The following is a 15,707-nucleotide window of genomic DNA, read 5'->3' as shown; positions in this document are numbered from 1 at the left end:
TGTCCGTGTCTCTCTCTGCCTCTCTTTCTCTCTGCCTCTCTCTGTGTGTGCCTCTGTCCTTCGGTCTCTCTTTGCCCCTCTCTCGATCTGTCTCTATTCTCTCGCTGCCTAACCCTCTGTTCCAGAAGCCAGGGTTGGGATGTGTCTCCTTAGTGCAGGGTCAGTCAGGGTGGTTGTGTCATGGTCCACTGGCAGGGTTGAAGAGGTGCTCCAGGACAAACAGGTGCAACGGCCGCTGTTGGTGTACGAGGTTTAGATGTTTCGAATTCCCTTTCAGCACAACAGCTAGCTGCTTTCATTGGTCTCTGTGGTCTACACCATCAGTGTGTGTGTGTGTGTGTGTGTGTGTGTGTGTGTGTGTGTCCGTGTGTGTCCTTGAAACAAGAGCTCATGGTCATGAGTGAAAAATGATCGCTACACACCCATGCATTTCCCCCCACACATGCAATTTTGTGTCTTTGACTTGCATACTTGCTTGTGTGCTCTCTCTCGCTCTCTCTCGCGCGCTCTCTCTCTCTCTCACTGACACACTTGCTCTCGATCAACCACAAACACACGTCCTTTAGTGCATTTCGGTTCTATCCTGCTTTCTTTTGGAAACGACCGCCGGACGAGTACCTCGTCGACCATGCCGTTCACCTTGGGAGAGCGACAGAGGGAAGAGACAGAGAGAGTTGCGACAGGACGTATATACTTCGGCACATGCAGAGGTCTGGAGTCTATATTCTTAGACAGGCAGAGTGATGGGTTGGCCCGCGGATTCGGAAAGACCCGGGCGAAGGATTGATGCGCATGGTGATTAAAGTCCCGAGCCCACCTTCCAGACAGCTAGCGCAGCAATGCTGGCGGGTGCTGGATGAGGCTATTTCCTGGAGCGCGACCCAGACTGTCAGTCATCTGGACGGTGCAGCCTGTCAGCCAGCGTGATACAGCTGAGCTGGTTACCTGTTAGGATGGAGTGTAAAAGCACCGCAAGATAATGAGCCCTGTGCTGTGCGCGGCCTTTGGGGTGTGTGCGCGCACTCTGTTGCTGTACTTTGCCATCTACTGTCCTCACACACACACATTTTCCAGCTTCCTCTCAGGGCCACTGGGAGGTCGGGAGATATTTGTCCCATGGGACTTCAGCAAAATGTGAGAGAGGTCAGCCCTTTCGAACTCACACACACACACAAACACGCGCGCGCGCACATTCGTCTCCTTAGCAGACATGCAGGGCCCGTTAGCAGCTGGAGATGCGAGGTCTGGAGAGCGTTCACAGTCCCCGTACCTCTCTGGGACGGGGAGACGTCTGCCTCCATCTTGTCACGGCCAAGGAAAAGCACACGTTGCTCCACATTCCGTGCCCTTCGCTTAAGGTCTTCCTTGGAGAGCGCCAGACCTGGGAGCTGCACGGACGAACGCCCGGATGAATGGCTGTGTGTGTACGAGAACATGTGGTAACTGCTAAACGGCTGCTCCAAGATTCTTATGTGTGGGAACATGGTTTAGTGTGTGGTACCGGAGGCTAATGTATACTGATGGAGGTCAGAAACCTCATTAACAGAAACGCCAACATTTTGGTTGTAGACTGAAACGTCCTACGGCCACCTATGCAGCTAGCTAATAGGACCTTCTCCTGGTACCTAACCAGCAAACCTTCCCCCGGAATTGGATATAGACCTGTGGCAGATGAGGATGAGGGCTTCCAGCCGGCAGTTGGGTACTCTCTCTGGAGCATGCTGAGCGTTTGCTGCAGCGTTCGTAGGCTGTAGTCTCTCCTTCCGGAACCCGTACTGGATCACTGGTCGGCCTGGAAGGCGGCGATAAGGACTCGGGCTGAGCCCCATGTCCCTCGTTCTCTCTCTCTCTCTCTCTCTCTCTCTCTCTCTCTCTCTCTCTCTCTCTCTCTCTCTCTCTCTCTCTCTCTCTCTCTCTCTCTCTCTGTCTCTCTGTCTCTCTGTCTCTCTGTCTCTCTGTCTCTCTCTCTGTCTCTCTCTCTCTCCCTCTCTCTCTCTCTGTCTCTCTCTCTCTCTCTGTCTCTCTCTCTCTCTCCTTTTCTCTCTCATTTCTCTCTCCACGTCTCTCGCCGTTTCCCTCTCTCACTATTTCTCTTACTCATTTCTCTCTCCATTTCTCTCTCTCTCTTTCTCTCTCTCTTTCCCTCCCTCACTAGAGAGCTCTCTCGACTTTGTGTCTTTAACAAACCGCACGTCAACAAACATTTGCTCTCTGGCCTACTCTTCCCTGACTGCAAGGGAAATGTAAATGTTGATTGACATAGATACATACATGCAAACACACACACACCGCTACAGGAGCCTGGGCTATTAGTAATTAGAGATGGCGGTAAGTGCTGTAAAGAGGCAGACAGGAATCTCGTGCATGCAGACTAAGATATAGAGCAGATCTCATCTTACTCCCCACCAGTTTATGACACAGCCTAAATACCATACCCATTAACACAATTATAAATAAATTGTTATACAGAGCCCTGCTTTGTAAGTCAAATGCACTTTCTTCACATTCTTCACTTCATTGCCCGCATCAGAAAGACCCCTTTTTCACTTTCGCAGAATTCCTTTAAGACTTCGTTTAATTCACCTCCTCCTGTCGTGTTAAATCAATAAGAGAAGCACATGTTGGATGAAGGATAGAATCCTGGTGCAGGCAGCATTTCGTTTCTCCTCCCCGGTCTCTCTCTCTCTCTCTCTCATCCTTCACTTCTCCCTCCTCCGGCCCCATGTCATTTGTCTTATCAGTGTTCCATTACCCAGAAGGCCGAGGGGTGAGGGGCTGACCAGTGAGGCGGTAAAGCTTTTTCTCCCTGGTTCGGCCGCCTCATGCATATGCTAATGCCACCACCACCACCACATAGGACTTGGTACAGGCCCGTGGATCCAAACGCAGTCTCACCATGGAGATTCTGTATTTCCAGTGTCCATTCACTCTTAAGTGTGTGTGTGTGTGTATAGGTCTGTGTGTGAGATAGCAAAAACAACATGGAGATTCTCTATGTCCCGTGTCCATTCACTCTTAAGTGTGTGTGTCTGTGTGAGATAGCAAAAACAACATGGAGATTCTGTATGTCCCGTGTGTGTGTCTGTGTGACATAGCAAAAGCAACATGTAACCCGCAGTACATGTCCGGTTTCAGTACGTGTTTCACACACCTCCCGTGAGGGAAGGTTCTCAAGGTCAGGACCCTGTGCTGCAGGGGCTTCTGGGAGGTGGAGGCTATATTTGGGGCGCACAACAGGGCACTCAGAGGGGCTTAGGAGACCGTTAGGCTGGTCTGATCTGATTAGTCCCGATTTTCTTGTCCCGATTCAAACACTGAGAAAAGCCCTGGATTACAGAGTGACCAGTGCTCTGTTTGTGTGTGTGTGTGTCATTCTACAGTATAGTGTTATAGGAGCCTTATACCTAATACATTGTGTTTCCATCAGTAATGGGATTCTGGAGGCGATTGTTCACTGGGTTTGTAGTGATTGTGTGTGTGTGTGTGTGGGGGGTTGTGGTGTGTTTGGTAGGTGTGTGTTGCCCACGTCCCGTCAGCAGGAAGCAGCTTACCAGCACGGCCCCCGGCAGTGAGGCTGCTCATCCCAATCTGCATGGGGTTCCCCACACCCCTCCCACTAGCCCACTAATAATACCTTGTTTGTGTGTTTGTACTTTCATTTCTTTATTCATTCCTTTTCTTCATTTGTTCGTTCATTGATTGCGTCATTCACTCTTTTATTTATCCTTCCTTCAGTCCTTCAATCCCTCCTCAGTTAATTCATTAATTCGATCATTGCTCAAAAAGGTTCAGAAGAGTTGTAGAACACTCCCAATTTCCCACTAATCTGTGACAAAGGGGATTCATATTCCACCTCATGTCTTTATCGTTGACGGCGGGTAATCTCTATTAATGTGGCTAACAGGTCTACTCTGTGGTTTGAGCTCTCCACTCGACTTTGGATGTGGCAGAGTGAGCCAGAGCATGTGTTCTCGTCGAGACCGATCGTACGAGCTGCTTTGATCTGGGGTCCCGCTCGACTGGTCTGCTGTCTGTCTCTACACATACCCGTCTGTCTCTACACATACCCGTCTGTCTCTACACATACCCGTCTGTCTCTACACATACCCGTCTGTCTCTACACATACCCGTCTGTCTCTACACATACCCGTCTGTCTCTACACATACCTGTCTGTCTCTAGACATACCTGTCTGTCTCTACACATACCTGTCTGTCTCTACACTGTTCTGCCAGCCTGACTCTGTTCTATTGTGTGGCTTTGTGCCAACCTACAATATAACTCAGCCTCGCTCTACTGCTGTCGAACGTGTGTGTGTGTGTATGTGCGTGTACGAGTGTGTGTACCTCATTAATTGCCTCTTACGGCTCCCAGACAGTCAGTTCCGCCAATTACTCTCATTACTGGTTTTCACAAGATTGCACACTTGAAATTACTCTGCTTTCTAGTGCTTGCCCACTTGTGAAGTCCAGCCTATTTCTGCCTATAATCCGCACCTTTTAACCCTTCACTCATGTTGTTGGGGGTTGAATATTGAACACGTCGTACTTGTTGAACAGAACCGTTCGCCGATTTGGTAACGCCACATCCTTGAATGCAGCTCTGATATGAACGCTTCGTCCCTGAACGCACCTCTGGTGGGAGGAGGGGTGGAAGGGGAGGAGGAGAGGGGTGTTTTTGTGTGCTTCCTGTTTCTGGGGTTGTATTACCGGTACCAAAGTTGGCCTGGTGTTTATATACTGTATATCTCGGGACCCCACTGTTATTTATGACTTGGGGTCTGGAAACTGTACGCAACCTTTTCATAAATCACGCTAGGGTGCTAAAAGACCACACACGCACAAATACACACAACTCGCATGCGTACTAATAACATTGCCGAGCACGCTGACTGTTGTAAATCCACACCGGTTTGAACACCTTGTCCTGCTCTACACCCCCCCCCCCTACATCCCCCCCCCCCCCCCTGGGTGTTTACGTGGGGCCAGTGAGGAGAGTGGGTTGGATCCAGCCTACAGGAAGTGATGGCGCTAGCTGCGTAAGCCATTGTTGTCGGTAGATTCCCCCACAGCTCCGAGTGAGGCTGTGGCTCCTAGCCCCTTTTCCCCTTCAGTCTGTGGGGAGAGAGAGAGCTGACCAGCTAGGACCAGTTGTGGACTCCCAACGACTGAAGTAATCTCTCACACACAGTATACAGTAGACACAGACATGCATGTAAATATTGATGCGTATGCACACCAAAACATGCACAGGCATGCATAGGGTCACACACACGCACAAAGACACACACACACTCTCACTCCGCCTCTTTTCGAACGGGGCCCAGCTGTACTGGAACACTCTCTGCCTTTGTGTGGGAACAGCTGGCAGCAGAGTCACACAGTCACACACTCTGCATTTCATTCCCCCCCCCCCCCCCCCCCCCCCCCCCCCCGTGATTCTCAACACATACACATTTACAAACACTCACCAAACACACACAAATTCATATACTCCACGCAGGGCTAGAACGGCCCATTGTGTTTGACTAATTGGACAAATAGCGGTTTGGAATGGGCCGCGTTCAAAGTTTCGACTTCACCGCTGACATCAGCTCATTGGCAGGAGAACTGGGGAACACACACTGCCAAGGGTGAGAAGTGTGTGTGTGTGTGAGAGCCTTGGCCAGGACTGGGGCTGGACTCCTTTGCAAATTCTCTATTCTCGTTAACAGCCGCACGCACACACCCCACCCTACAGTCACTGCTGCGTAGCTTCTCAACTGGCACTGCCAGAACCCATCCCCTACTGTGAGAAGAGTGGAACAGAAGCTATTGTGTGGATTGGAAGTGGGGGTGGATTCAAGTGTGGTGTGTGGTGGGGTGTTGGATGAATGGCATGTCTATATGGGACTGGTGATGGCATCTGAAGGAAGACACTATCTAAATGTCTGTCGTTGAGCTGTGAGTGTAGTCTGCACGACTGTGTGTGTGTGTGCGTGTTGATTAGGCCGAGGCAGGCCCCCATGTGTTGTGTTTTAACGACAATCTTCTGAAGTGCGCGTCTCTCGTGCCTCGTAATCCCCTCCCACACTTCCCAAGCCCCCCCCCCCCCCCCCCCCCCCCCCCCGGGCCCTTCCACCCCTCCCTTCGTCCCTGCCTAACCGCAGCCAGGCCCTGGGCGTGGAAGAGAATGAGAGGAAGGAGGGGGGGGGGGGGGAGGGTGTCGAGGAGGGATTACGAGGGGGGAGAAAGTGGGAAACGGAAGGGAAGGAGGAGAGAGAGGGAGCAGAACTGGGTGGGGTGAATGAGCAGGCGCATAGTTGTGGCCGGCTAATTGAAAGCCAGTGAGCTCGGGTCAGCGGCGCTGGAGCCGGTGGGGAGGGAGCGGTGAGGCTTTTTGAGAGATGTGTTTGCATGCGTGCGTGCGTGTGTGCGGGTCACATGTGGCTGTCTCCAGCAGGGCGTCCAATTCTTCTCTTTGGTTCTATTCAGTCGCGTCTTTCCCCCTCCTCTTTTCCTTCCCCTCTCTCTCTCTCCCCTATCTCTCTCTCTCCCCGCTCCGCCCTTCACAGCCTTGTTGGAGGTAATGAGGCACACAGACAGGATGGCCATCTCGCGAGGACAGGAAGTGACCTCACTATAGCTTGGCTCTCTGTGTGTGTTGGGAGTGGACTGATCCGCTTTGGCGCCTGAGTCAGCTGAGCTTTTCTCCTAGCGTGCACACACACACACACACACACACACATACACACACACACTTACACACACACACATACACACACAGACACGCACAAATCATTTACACTTATTCATTTAGCAGATGCTTTTATCCAAGGCGACTTCCAAGAGATGATGATGTGAATCATACATCATCTTGTTTGATTTAAATCTGTTCAAATAGGGTTATTTGGCTATAAATTACACAGCATGTCTATTCATCTCAATAGTAATGTTTATTACTTACTGTTACATGAAGCTAGCCAATGGTTGACTAGCGACACACATGGTATGGGCTGGTTCTGAGTCGGCGTTGACTAGCGGGGTCAGACGTCAGAGATCCTGGGGCTGGGGGGTTAGGTCAGCAGGAAAGCCTAAACAAGCAGAACGCAGCATCAACAAACCATGAAACACCATCTGGCCACGCATCCCAGGGCTTGGGGTGCCAGACTGATCACTGTGTGTGTGTGTGTGTGTGTGTGTGTGTGTGTGTGTGTGTGTGTCGACACCTTTGTGACACCACAGGGGATTGTCCCCTCCTGCGGTTCATGCAGGGACACACACAGTCACCGTGTCAACATATGGCATATACATCACAGGTCCCAGTCACACAGGAGAACCATCCAATAGAAACACCTCGTTCACGATGCGTGGGCGGGCGGGCTTGGATGGCAGATAGCGCCCGCCCCTCTCCTGTCCCCGCTCTCTCTCTCTCTCTCCTGCTCTTCACTCCTTCAATCACCTGCTCTCCAAGAAAGTCTCCCTCCGTCGGTGCCATCTGGGCCCGCTTACAACCCCCACGCTTCGTTAGCCTGGAAAAAGTAGGCCTGTTCCCTCCTCACTTCCCCTTCTCCCTCCCACCCACCCTCTCTCCTTCCTCTCCCCGCACCCCTTCCTCACTTCCCCCCCCTCATTCCTTTGTGGGGGGGGGGGGGGGGGTGGGGACGAGGGCAGCAAGTAGGCTGAGTGGCTTCTATTCCGAGAGGCCCAGAGGAGAGGCTGCTAATTTAGCTGCTATATTTACACTGCAGCTCCATGGCATGGGCTCAGCTTAGGACCTGCCGGCCCTCACCCCCCTGCATGTGGTCCGAGGACACAGACTCTCTCTCTCACTCTCACTCTCACACACACTTTTGTTCTCTCACACACTCCCTCGGTCTCGGTTGTCTCGGTTTCTGCCCTGCGTTGACTCCTAGTATCCTAAGCCCATCGACATCCCAACCTTCTCTCTCTCTCTCTCTCTCTCTCTCTCTCTCTCTCTCTCTCTCTCCAATCCTGGAGCTGATGTGAGATGTAGCTGTTTAGTCGGCCAGGAGCCGTCCATATTGTTTACGTACATGTACCGAAGCTCCTTACTATCCTAAGCCATCTGTAAACACCTTTCAGTTGAGCCCCTCGTCCATCTTGACTGGGGAAAACATTGGTTCTCCTCCCCGTTCTGGTCGTTGACAGTGACTCATATGGATGAGCCTGCTAGTCTCCACTGTGATCATCTCAGGGTGTCACATCCTCTATGACGTTCCAGAAACGTCTTACTGTGCTCCCGAGCGAAATGAGCTCAGCTTGAAACGATCTCCCCTTTAGCTGTGTCGCGGTCTCTCTTTGGGTCGGTCGGAGTGCGTTCTCATGGTTTTGGAGTGGGGGTTGTTGGTATTTGTAGTTGTCACCGCCTCGTGAGTTTGTGGTTTATTCCCTTTGAGACTTTGTCACAAGGCATATTCGTTTACAGCTCATGTCATTGTCCCTGCCAGAGAGAGCGATGTTTTGGGGATGTTTCTCAGACGGAGTAAAACCACATGAAAAACTGTACAGGTCCCGGACAAAGTATGTTCTTCCATACATGTGTCCAAACCAAAATCACCCTCAGACCTCACTTATTCTATTGTGAAAGAATTAGAAAATAAAAGAGAGAAATCTGTTTTTTATTATGGAGGGGGTTTGTGTGTTCAGTCGCAGGTGCGTTTGTTCTAAATCACACGTACACACAAAAATGTCCAAGGTCATTATAGAGACTCTTGTCGCTATGACAACCTATTCCACCCTCATTTATTCTCATGGCTTTACTCGGTTCATTAAGGGAGCCTGTTGCTGTTATTTGATGTGCTTTTAAAATGTGTCTAGGTTTTGTGCTGTACCACAAATTGCCTCGCGAGGACATTAAAGTTGTCCAAGTCTTCACTCTGTCAAAAGCTGATCATCCAAAGGGACCTTTCTGGCTGTCCCCAGATAAGCCACCTCTGATTTCTCCTCTGGTTTGTTTGAACTCCCTTTACAGTGGAGTGGAGAAAGGAATTATGTGTGTGTGTGTGTGTGTGTGCGCCTGATGGGAGTGTCGGTGTCTGGGGTCTCTCATCTTGCTATACAAACCTCCACTGTTATGACAGTCTGACTCTGCACCCCTCACCCTCTGGAACTGTGTGTGTAAGTGTGTAAGTGTGTGTGTGTTAAATGATTCAGCATCTTTGCACAGCAGGAGCGAAGCAAAAGGGCGAACCGGTATATTTATTCATTCGGTCAGACAAGCCTACACACACACACACACGCTCAAACTAAAACACACACGCGCACCGTTCAGTAACCCCCAACATCAGGCCCCTCGACACAAACTCAGTCCATCCATCTCTAGCATTTCTCCTAATACGCTCTCCCCCCCCGAACTTCCTCTTCAAACTCCCCCCCCCCCCCCCCCCCCCCCTCTCTCCCATCTCTCCCCCCCCTCTCAACCCTCTACCCACCCCCTGGTCCTACCCCGTCTAACCCCTCACTTTCTCCCCTCTCCCACCCCGCAGGACAGTGACATCCAGAAGAAGATCGACCACGAGATCCGCATGCGCGAAGGCGCCTGCAAGCTGCTGGCCGCCTGCTCCCAGAGGGACCAGGCCCTGGAGGCGGCCAAGAGCCTGCAGACCTGCAGCGCCCGCATCATGGCCCTCATGTCGGAGCTGCAGAGGATGAAGGAGGCCCAGGTCATGCAGAGGGTGGCGCGGAGGTCGGAGGGGGGCCTGAGGTGGGGAACTTGGAGGCGAGGGGTGTAGGGGAGAGGTTGGAATTGAGGAAAATCTTAGTGATTGTTATTTTTTCTTTTTTCTTTTTTTTTTCTGAGGGAGTGTCTGCTGCTTGGTTTTGGTTGTGAATCGTTGTCTCGGTTGTGTAGGTCGTCGGATGCGGGGCCCATGGATGACAGACAACCCTGCAAGGGAAGGGTGGCCATCTCCGGTGAGCCCCTCTCTACTTCACTGTGTGACTGAGGTGATGAGCAGAAGCCTGAGGAGTGTGTGTGTGTGTGTATGTGTGTGTGGACCTGAGAGAAATGAGAGAACATTTCTCTACAGTGTGTGTGTGTGTGTGTGTGTGTGTGTGTGTGTGTGTGTGAGTCCCAAGTAGACAGACAGTCAGAATCCAAGCCCTTTTATTTCAACATAATTGCCAACCAATCTCGATTATAACCTACTTCATCAGCTCCAGACCCTGACACCCCGCCAGGTTCCACTCTATTATGGGATGTTTCATTTCCTCATTATCGACTGCGTCCATGGCGACCAGCAGACGTTGTCAGTCGTAGAGCGGGAGGGGTCGGGGCTGATGGATGAGGTCGTCTCTGGGTCCTAGCACCCACCCTCTGGGACTACACCCGGAGGGAGGGGAGAGAGGGGAGATTCAAATAACAGGAGAGGGGGAGTCCAGTGGCTGAGTGAAGGATGGAGAGAGAGAGTGGTTGACAAAGGAGGTAAAGACAAGGGGAGGGCAGGTGGAAGAAAAGATGGAAGAGTTTAAGCGATGGGCCATCGACAGAGAAAGAGAGAAAGGAGGGGGGGGGGGGGTTCCAGTGAAAGAGGTAATTATAGGATTATGGTGAACAGCCATAGCTTAGGGGGGAGGGCAGGGAGGTGGGGGGTTCTGATGGTCACAGCTGCCTGTCTGGGACCCCTCACAGCTGGAGGGCACACACACGCATTATCTAACACACACACACACACAAGGGAGGGATTCAGTTGATGAACTCTGGTTGGGAGTTCCATCATTGATTGACTGGCTAGTGATTTAGGTAGTGGCTCACGGCATGGACAACAGCACGCACACACACACACACACACACATACACACGCTAAGCGGTAGGAGTTAAAAGAGAAGTGATAGACAGGGAATTGCGTGTGTGTGAGAGCTTGTCTTCTCGGCTCTGACCAGCCATCTTTCTCTGTTCTAGACCTGCGCATCCCTCTCATGTGGAAGGACACGGAATACTTCAAGAACAAAGGAGGTGAGCGCTCGCTGTGTACACCCCAGGCACTTCTGACAGCACTATACCGTGGGCATGCATCTCTTCATCAATAATTCATCTGCACCACATTACTGTCCTGGAGTGTTCAGGAAGTCCTGTGTAATGTGGGAGCGAGAAAGAGAGAGAGGGAGGGAGGGAGAGGGCGAGAGAGGGAGAGAGAGAGAGAGAGCTGACAAATGAGTTTGTAGATGATGTCCGGCTCACATTCGTCATACAGTTCCCAGCCTCCGACAGTGGTAGCTGATTAGAGATGGGTGAGAGGGATGGATGGGTTTTTGGCACTGGCAGCTGATTCACCACCTGGCCTCTGTTTCTCTGGTGTTTGGCTCTGCTCCTGCATCTCTCTCACACACGCACACACACATTAACCCTGTCAAAACATATCTCAGATGAGTGATTTATGGAAAGAAGTAGGAGTTAATCATGGATCGATCTCGATCGAATCACGATCGTCTTAATACGTTTTCTGATACTACTGCTACTACGGCGATAGAGCTCACGCAGGCCAACCTGAGCCATATCGTTAAAGAGGTCGGTTTCCTGGAATCAGTCATTCTGTAGGACCTGTGCATATTCATGAGCTCCAAAGGAAAGTCAGCCAACCCCCGATGACGCCTAACAAGGCAATTAGTCAAGGTCGTTAAGAGAAATGAGACCTTTCCCAAAGTCTGAGAGAGAGACTCGTGTCCAACTAGCCACAGGACATGTGGAATGCCTCCCCCCACACACACACACACACACACACACTCACACACTCTCACACACACACACACACACTTATCAATCCAAGGCAGCTTTGGTGGCCTCCCACACGGCAGAGCGTCCAGGAGGGGCAGCTGTGTGGGGTGTGTGTGTTCCCATCTTCTCCCTGCTCTGGTTAATCATGATGGATGCAGGTGCCGCTGCTGAAGGATTCCCCAGCAGGGGGATCTGGTAAAAGCCTCTCCCTGATGCCTTCCACATGCTGCCTCGCACACAAACACTTCACTTCTCTCACATCCCCGTTCGACTCTTTCTCCACCCCCGCCGCCCCCTCTCTCCCTCTCTCCCCTGGCTCTGTCTTCTCCTGTCTGGCTCTTCTCCCTCATCCTTTTCCATTCTTTCTTCTCTCTCTCTCTCTCTCTCTCTCTCTTTCTCTCACGCATCCCTTTTCCTTTCTTCGCTCTCATTCAATTTTTAATTTATTTTCTTCTCTCTTTCTTTCACTTTCTCTCTCTCATCCTTTTCATTCCATCTTCTCTCTCTCCCTCCCTCCCTCACACTCTCTCTCTCTCTCTCTCTCTATCTCTCACATCCCTTTTCCTTTCTTCTCTCTGTCTCATATATCTTTTTTTCCCCGTTCTTCTCTTTCTTTCACTTTCTCTCTTATCCTCCTTTCTTACTTCTCTGTTCTCTAATCTCTCTCTCTCTCTCTCTCTCTCTCTCTCTCTCTCTCTCTCTCTCTCCCTCCGTCTCTCAGAGCTCCACAGGTGTGCAGTGTTCTGCTTGCTGCAGATAGGGGGGGAGATCTTCGACACGGACATGGTGATGGTGGACCGGACGCTGACGGACATCTGCTTCGAAAACACCGTGGTCTTGTGAGTTCTCCTCCTGACCCCGCTCCATGTCGCTAAACACGCGCTCCAACCAGGTTCCCACCTTTTGCTTTGTTTACACGATGGCTATCCGGCTCCACGCAGGCTGCATCTTCATCTGAAGCGCCTTGGTTGATAGTTAATTATAGCTTTGTTTGAAAGGGGCATTCATCAGCATGCACGAATTGTATAATTACTGTATGCTGAATATGCATCTCTGTGTGTCTGTGGCGGGCTTATGGCCTGACCCGTGTGTGTCCGTGTCTGTGTGTGTGTGTGTATGTGTGTCTGTGTGTCCCCCCGTGTGTGTGTGTCTGTGTGTGTGTGTCCGTTTGTGTGTCCTACGTGCAGCAGCGAGGCCAGCCCGGGGTTCGAGCTCCGCGTGGAGCTGTACAGCTGCTGCTCCGAGGACGACGGCTCGGCAGGGAGCGCCCCCAGGAAGCTGGCCAGCAAGCTGAGCAGCTCGCTGGGCCGCTCGGCGGGGAAGAAGCTGCGCACGACCCTGGAGCCCGGAGCCTGCAGCCCCCTCAGCAACGGAGGAGGAGGGGGGGCCCCTCTGCTGCTGCCTGTGCCCTCCATACCGTACGTGGGGGGGGTTAGGGACGGGGGTGTTTCCGACGTGCTTGGCGACGGCGTTGTTGATGTCGAGAACGGGGCTCAGCGGTTGTCGTTCTTCTTCTGTGGTGTCCGCAGGGGGCCCAAGTACCACCTCCTGGCTCACACGACGCTGGCGCAGGCTCACGTCCAGGACAGCTTCCGTACGCACGACCTCAGCATCTCAGGCAACGGTGAGTAGAGGGCTCCAACCCCCCCACCCTCTCTCTCTCTCTCTCTCTCTCGTGCAAAAGTCTTAAGTACAAAAATAAATACAAAATACATAAATAATGAAATGAAAATACCTAACAGAACGTTTCTAGAATATACTGCACTTGTATACGTCATAAACATAAAACGGTAATCGTGTAACAAATCTTGGCTGTCTAAGACTTTTGCACAATGTTGTATAGATCTCTACCTCTCTCAGTAGGTGAGTGTGACAGACAGACAGCCCCAGTCAAGGTCAGGGTAATAAAAGGTCTCTTGCAGGGGGGGGGGGGGGTCACTGCTGTGTAAAACACTAATGATGTGGGGCTGGGGGGGCAGGGGTGGGGGGGTCGTGGACTGCAGCTTTATTCATTGGACCCTTCAGGCTGCAGTAAAGTTTCACGGCCGCTTTTCACGACATTCCCCGCAGCTGTCGGACCTTTTATTCCCTGTTACCTGTCTGTGTGTCTATTGACGGCCTTTTTAATTGGCAGTTTCTTTGTGTTAGTCCTCAATGGCCCTGCTGTCGGTCTCACCTTCCTCCTCCCCTCCCTCCTCCCCTCCTCCCCCCTGCAGAGGAATGCTCCTACTGGCTGCCTCTCTACGGCAGTGTGTGCTGTCGCCTGGCTGCCCAGCCTCACTGTATGACCAAGCAGATGATGAGCGGAAGCTTAAGAGTCAAGGTGTGTGTGTGTGTGTGTGCATGCGTGCTCATGTGCGTGTCTGTGTGCCGGTGTGTGTGTGCGCGTGTGAGTGTGCACACGTCCTGTTTTTCATTTCCATCACCTCTCCACATCCCCTTATCTCCTCCACTAAGCCTCTATTTCCCCCCGCAGCAGTTGGGAGGCGACTCCCAGAGCTGGACCAACGTCTACGGTGTCCTCAAGGGGACAAACCTCTTCTGTTACCACCGGCAAGAGGACATGGAAGCCAACGTCGAGCCCGCTTTCACCATCGCCATCAACAAGGTACACGAGAGATTCACCCGCATCGATACTGCACTCCGCTAAACACAATAAAGTCTAGCTACAGTCACTTCCAGTGATGCACAAGGAGAAGCTTCCAGAACGGTCTTCAAGATGGGCTTGGACTTATAAGCGCTTGATCGTCTGATACACGCGCGTGTGTGTGTGTGCGCATCCTTCCGGGGGCCTCTTATTGTTTCCGTGGTGACTCAGCCGTTCTCTGCAGACTTGCATCAGGGCCAAGTCAAGTCAGCTCCCCTAGATTGGATATTAATCAGCTCATCTGGCGCCTGACTGGACGGCGAATGGTGCACTACTGCCCACTACTGGTGGAGATGAGATTGCAGCAGTTAGCGTGTGGCTGGTTCCATTGACGATGAATGCACACTTTGTTTTGGTTTTTGTCATTTCATTCGGATTCATGGAACGTTGGCACGTGCTCACGGAACTCAGCTGACGTGTGTGTCTCTGTGTGTGTCTCTGTGTGTGTCTCTGTGTGTGTGTCATCCCCATCTCAGGAGACCAGGATCCGTGCGTCAGAGAAGGACCCCCAGAGGACGGCCCAGAGCATCTGCATCAGCAACCAGTACGGGGGGGAGGACGTCACCCACACGCTGGAGGCGGACAGCCGCGAAGACACACACCGCTGGATGGAAGCCTTCTGGCAGCAGTTCTATGACATGAGTGAGTAGAGCAGCCCTTCTTGCTCATTGGCTGGTTTTGGGGGGCGCCGGCAGGGCTTCACACGAGCTCTGATTGGACCGTGGATAAATGGCGCGATTGGCGTTTCCTCTGGGCTCTTTCCCCGACAGGCCAATGGAAGCAGTGCTGTGACGACCTGATGAAAATCGAACTGCCATCCCCACGGAAACCGGCCCCTGTCTTGCCAAAACAGGGTTCCCTCTATCACGAAATGGGTAAGACCCCAACCCAACGCAGAACTGCGATAGGTGCAGCAATATCTCTATAGCACCTCCATCAGAGCAGAGTCTAGAGTAATGGAGTGATATTCAGGCCTTACTTATAATAAACAAAGCAATACATATATATATATATATATATATATATATATATATATATATATATATATATATATATAATACAGAAATACACAAGATATATCTTCACTTATACCTTTCTTAACTGCATGTATGTGCCTCTAACAGTGGCTGTTTGTCCATGTGCATGAGATTTCCAGAAATGTCCACTCTGAGCTCCTTGCCTCCCTAGCTAGTATGTCTGACTTGCCTCTGTGTCTCTGTGCTGTTCTCTGGATGGAAGTGCACCCATCTCTTTATGCTGACTCACTTTGCTCCCTCTTTCTCCTCCCCCCTTCTTTCTATCTTTCTTCCTTCCCCCCCCCCCCCCGTGGGGTTCTCCTGTTGGAG

At 51.7% G+C, this 15,707-nt stretch overlaps 1 protein-coding gene across 3 annotated transcripts in view; it reads left to right on the top strand.

Moving 5' to 3' along the window:
• The window catches only part of rtkna (rhotekin a), a 31,148-nt gene that overhangs the window by 12,432 nt on the left and 3,009 nt on the right, over positions 1-15,707 (top strand). For all 3 annotated transcript variants that reach the window (XM_067231487.1, XM_067231488.1, XM_067231489.1), the window contains exons 2-11: positions 9,487-9,704; positions 9,852-9,913; positions 10,902-10,955; positions 12,436-12,553; positions 12,902-13,132; positions 13,244-13,338; positions 13,931-14,037; positions 14,191-14,322; positions 14,838-15,003; positions 15,132-15,236. In XM_067231487.1, coding sequence (XP_067087588.1) covers positions 9,487-9,704; positions 9,852-9,913; positions 10,902-10,955; positions 12,436-12,553; positions 12,902-13,132; positions 13,244-13,338; positions 13,931-14,037; positions 14,191-14,322; positions 14,838-15,003; positions 15,132-15,236 — 1,288 coding nt within the window. The remainder of the gene's footprint in view (positions 1-9,486; positions 9,705-9,851; positions 9,914-10,901; positions 10,956-12,435; positions 12,554-12,901; positions 13,133-13,243; positions 13,339-13,930; positions 14,038-14,190; positions 14,323-14,837; positions 15,004-15,131; positions 15,237-15,707) is intronic.

The sequence above is a fragment of the Osmerus mordax genome, chromosome 28, assembly GCF_038355195.1.
Source record: "Osmerus mordax isolate fOsmMor3 chromosome 28, fOsmMor3.pri, whole genome shotgun sequence".
NCBI classification, from domain to species: Eukaryota; Metazoa; Chordata; class Actinopteri; order Osmeriformes; family Osmeridae; genus Osmerus; species Osmerus mordax.
Note: the sequence above shows the minus strand (reverse complement) of the source record. Positions and strands in the feature narration are given on the sequence as shown.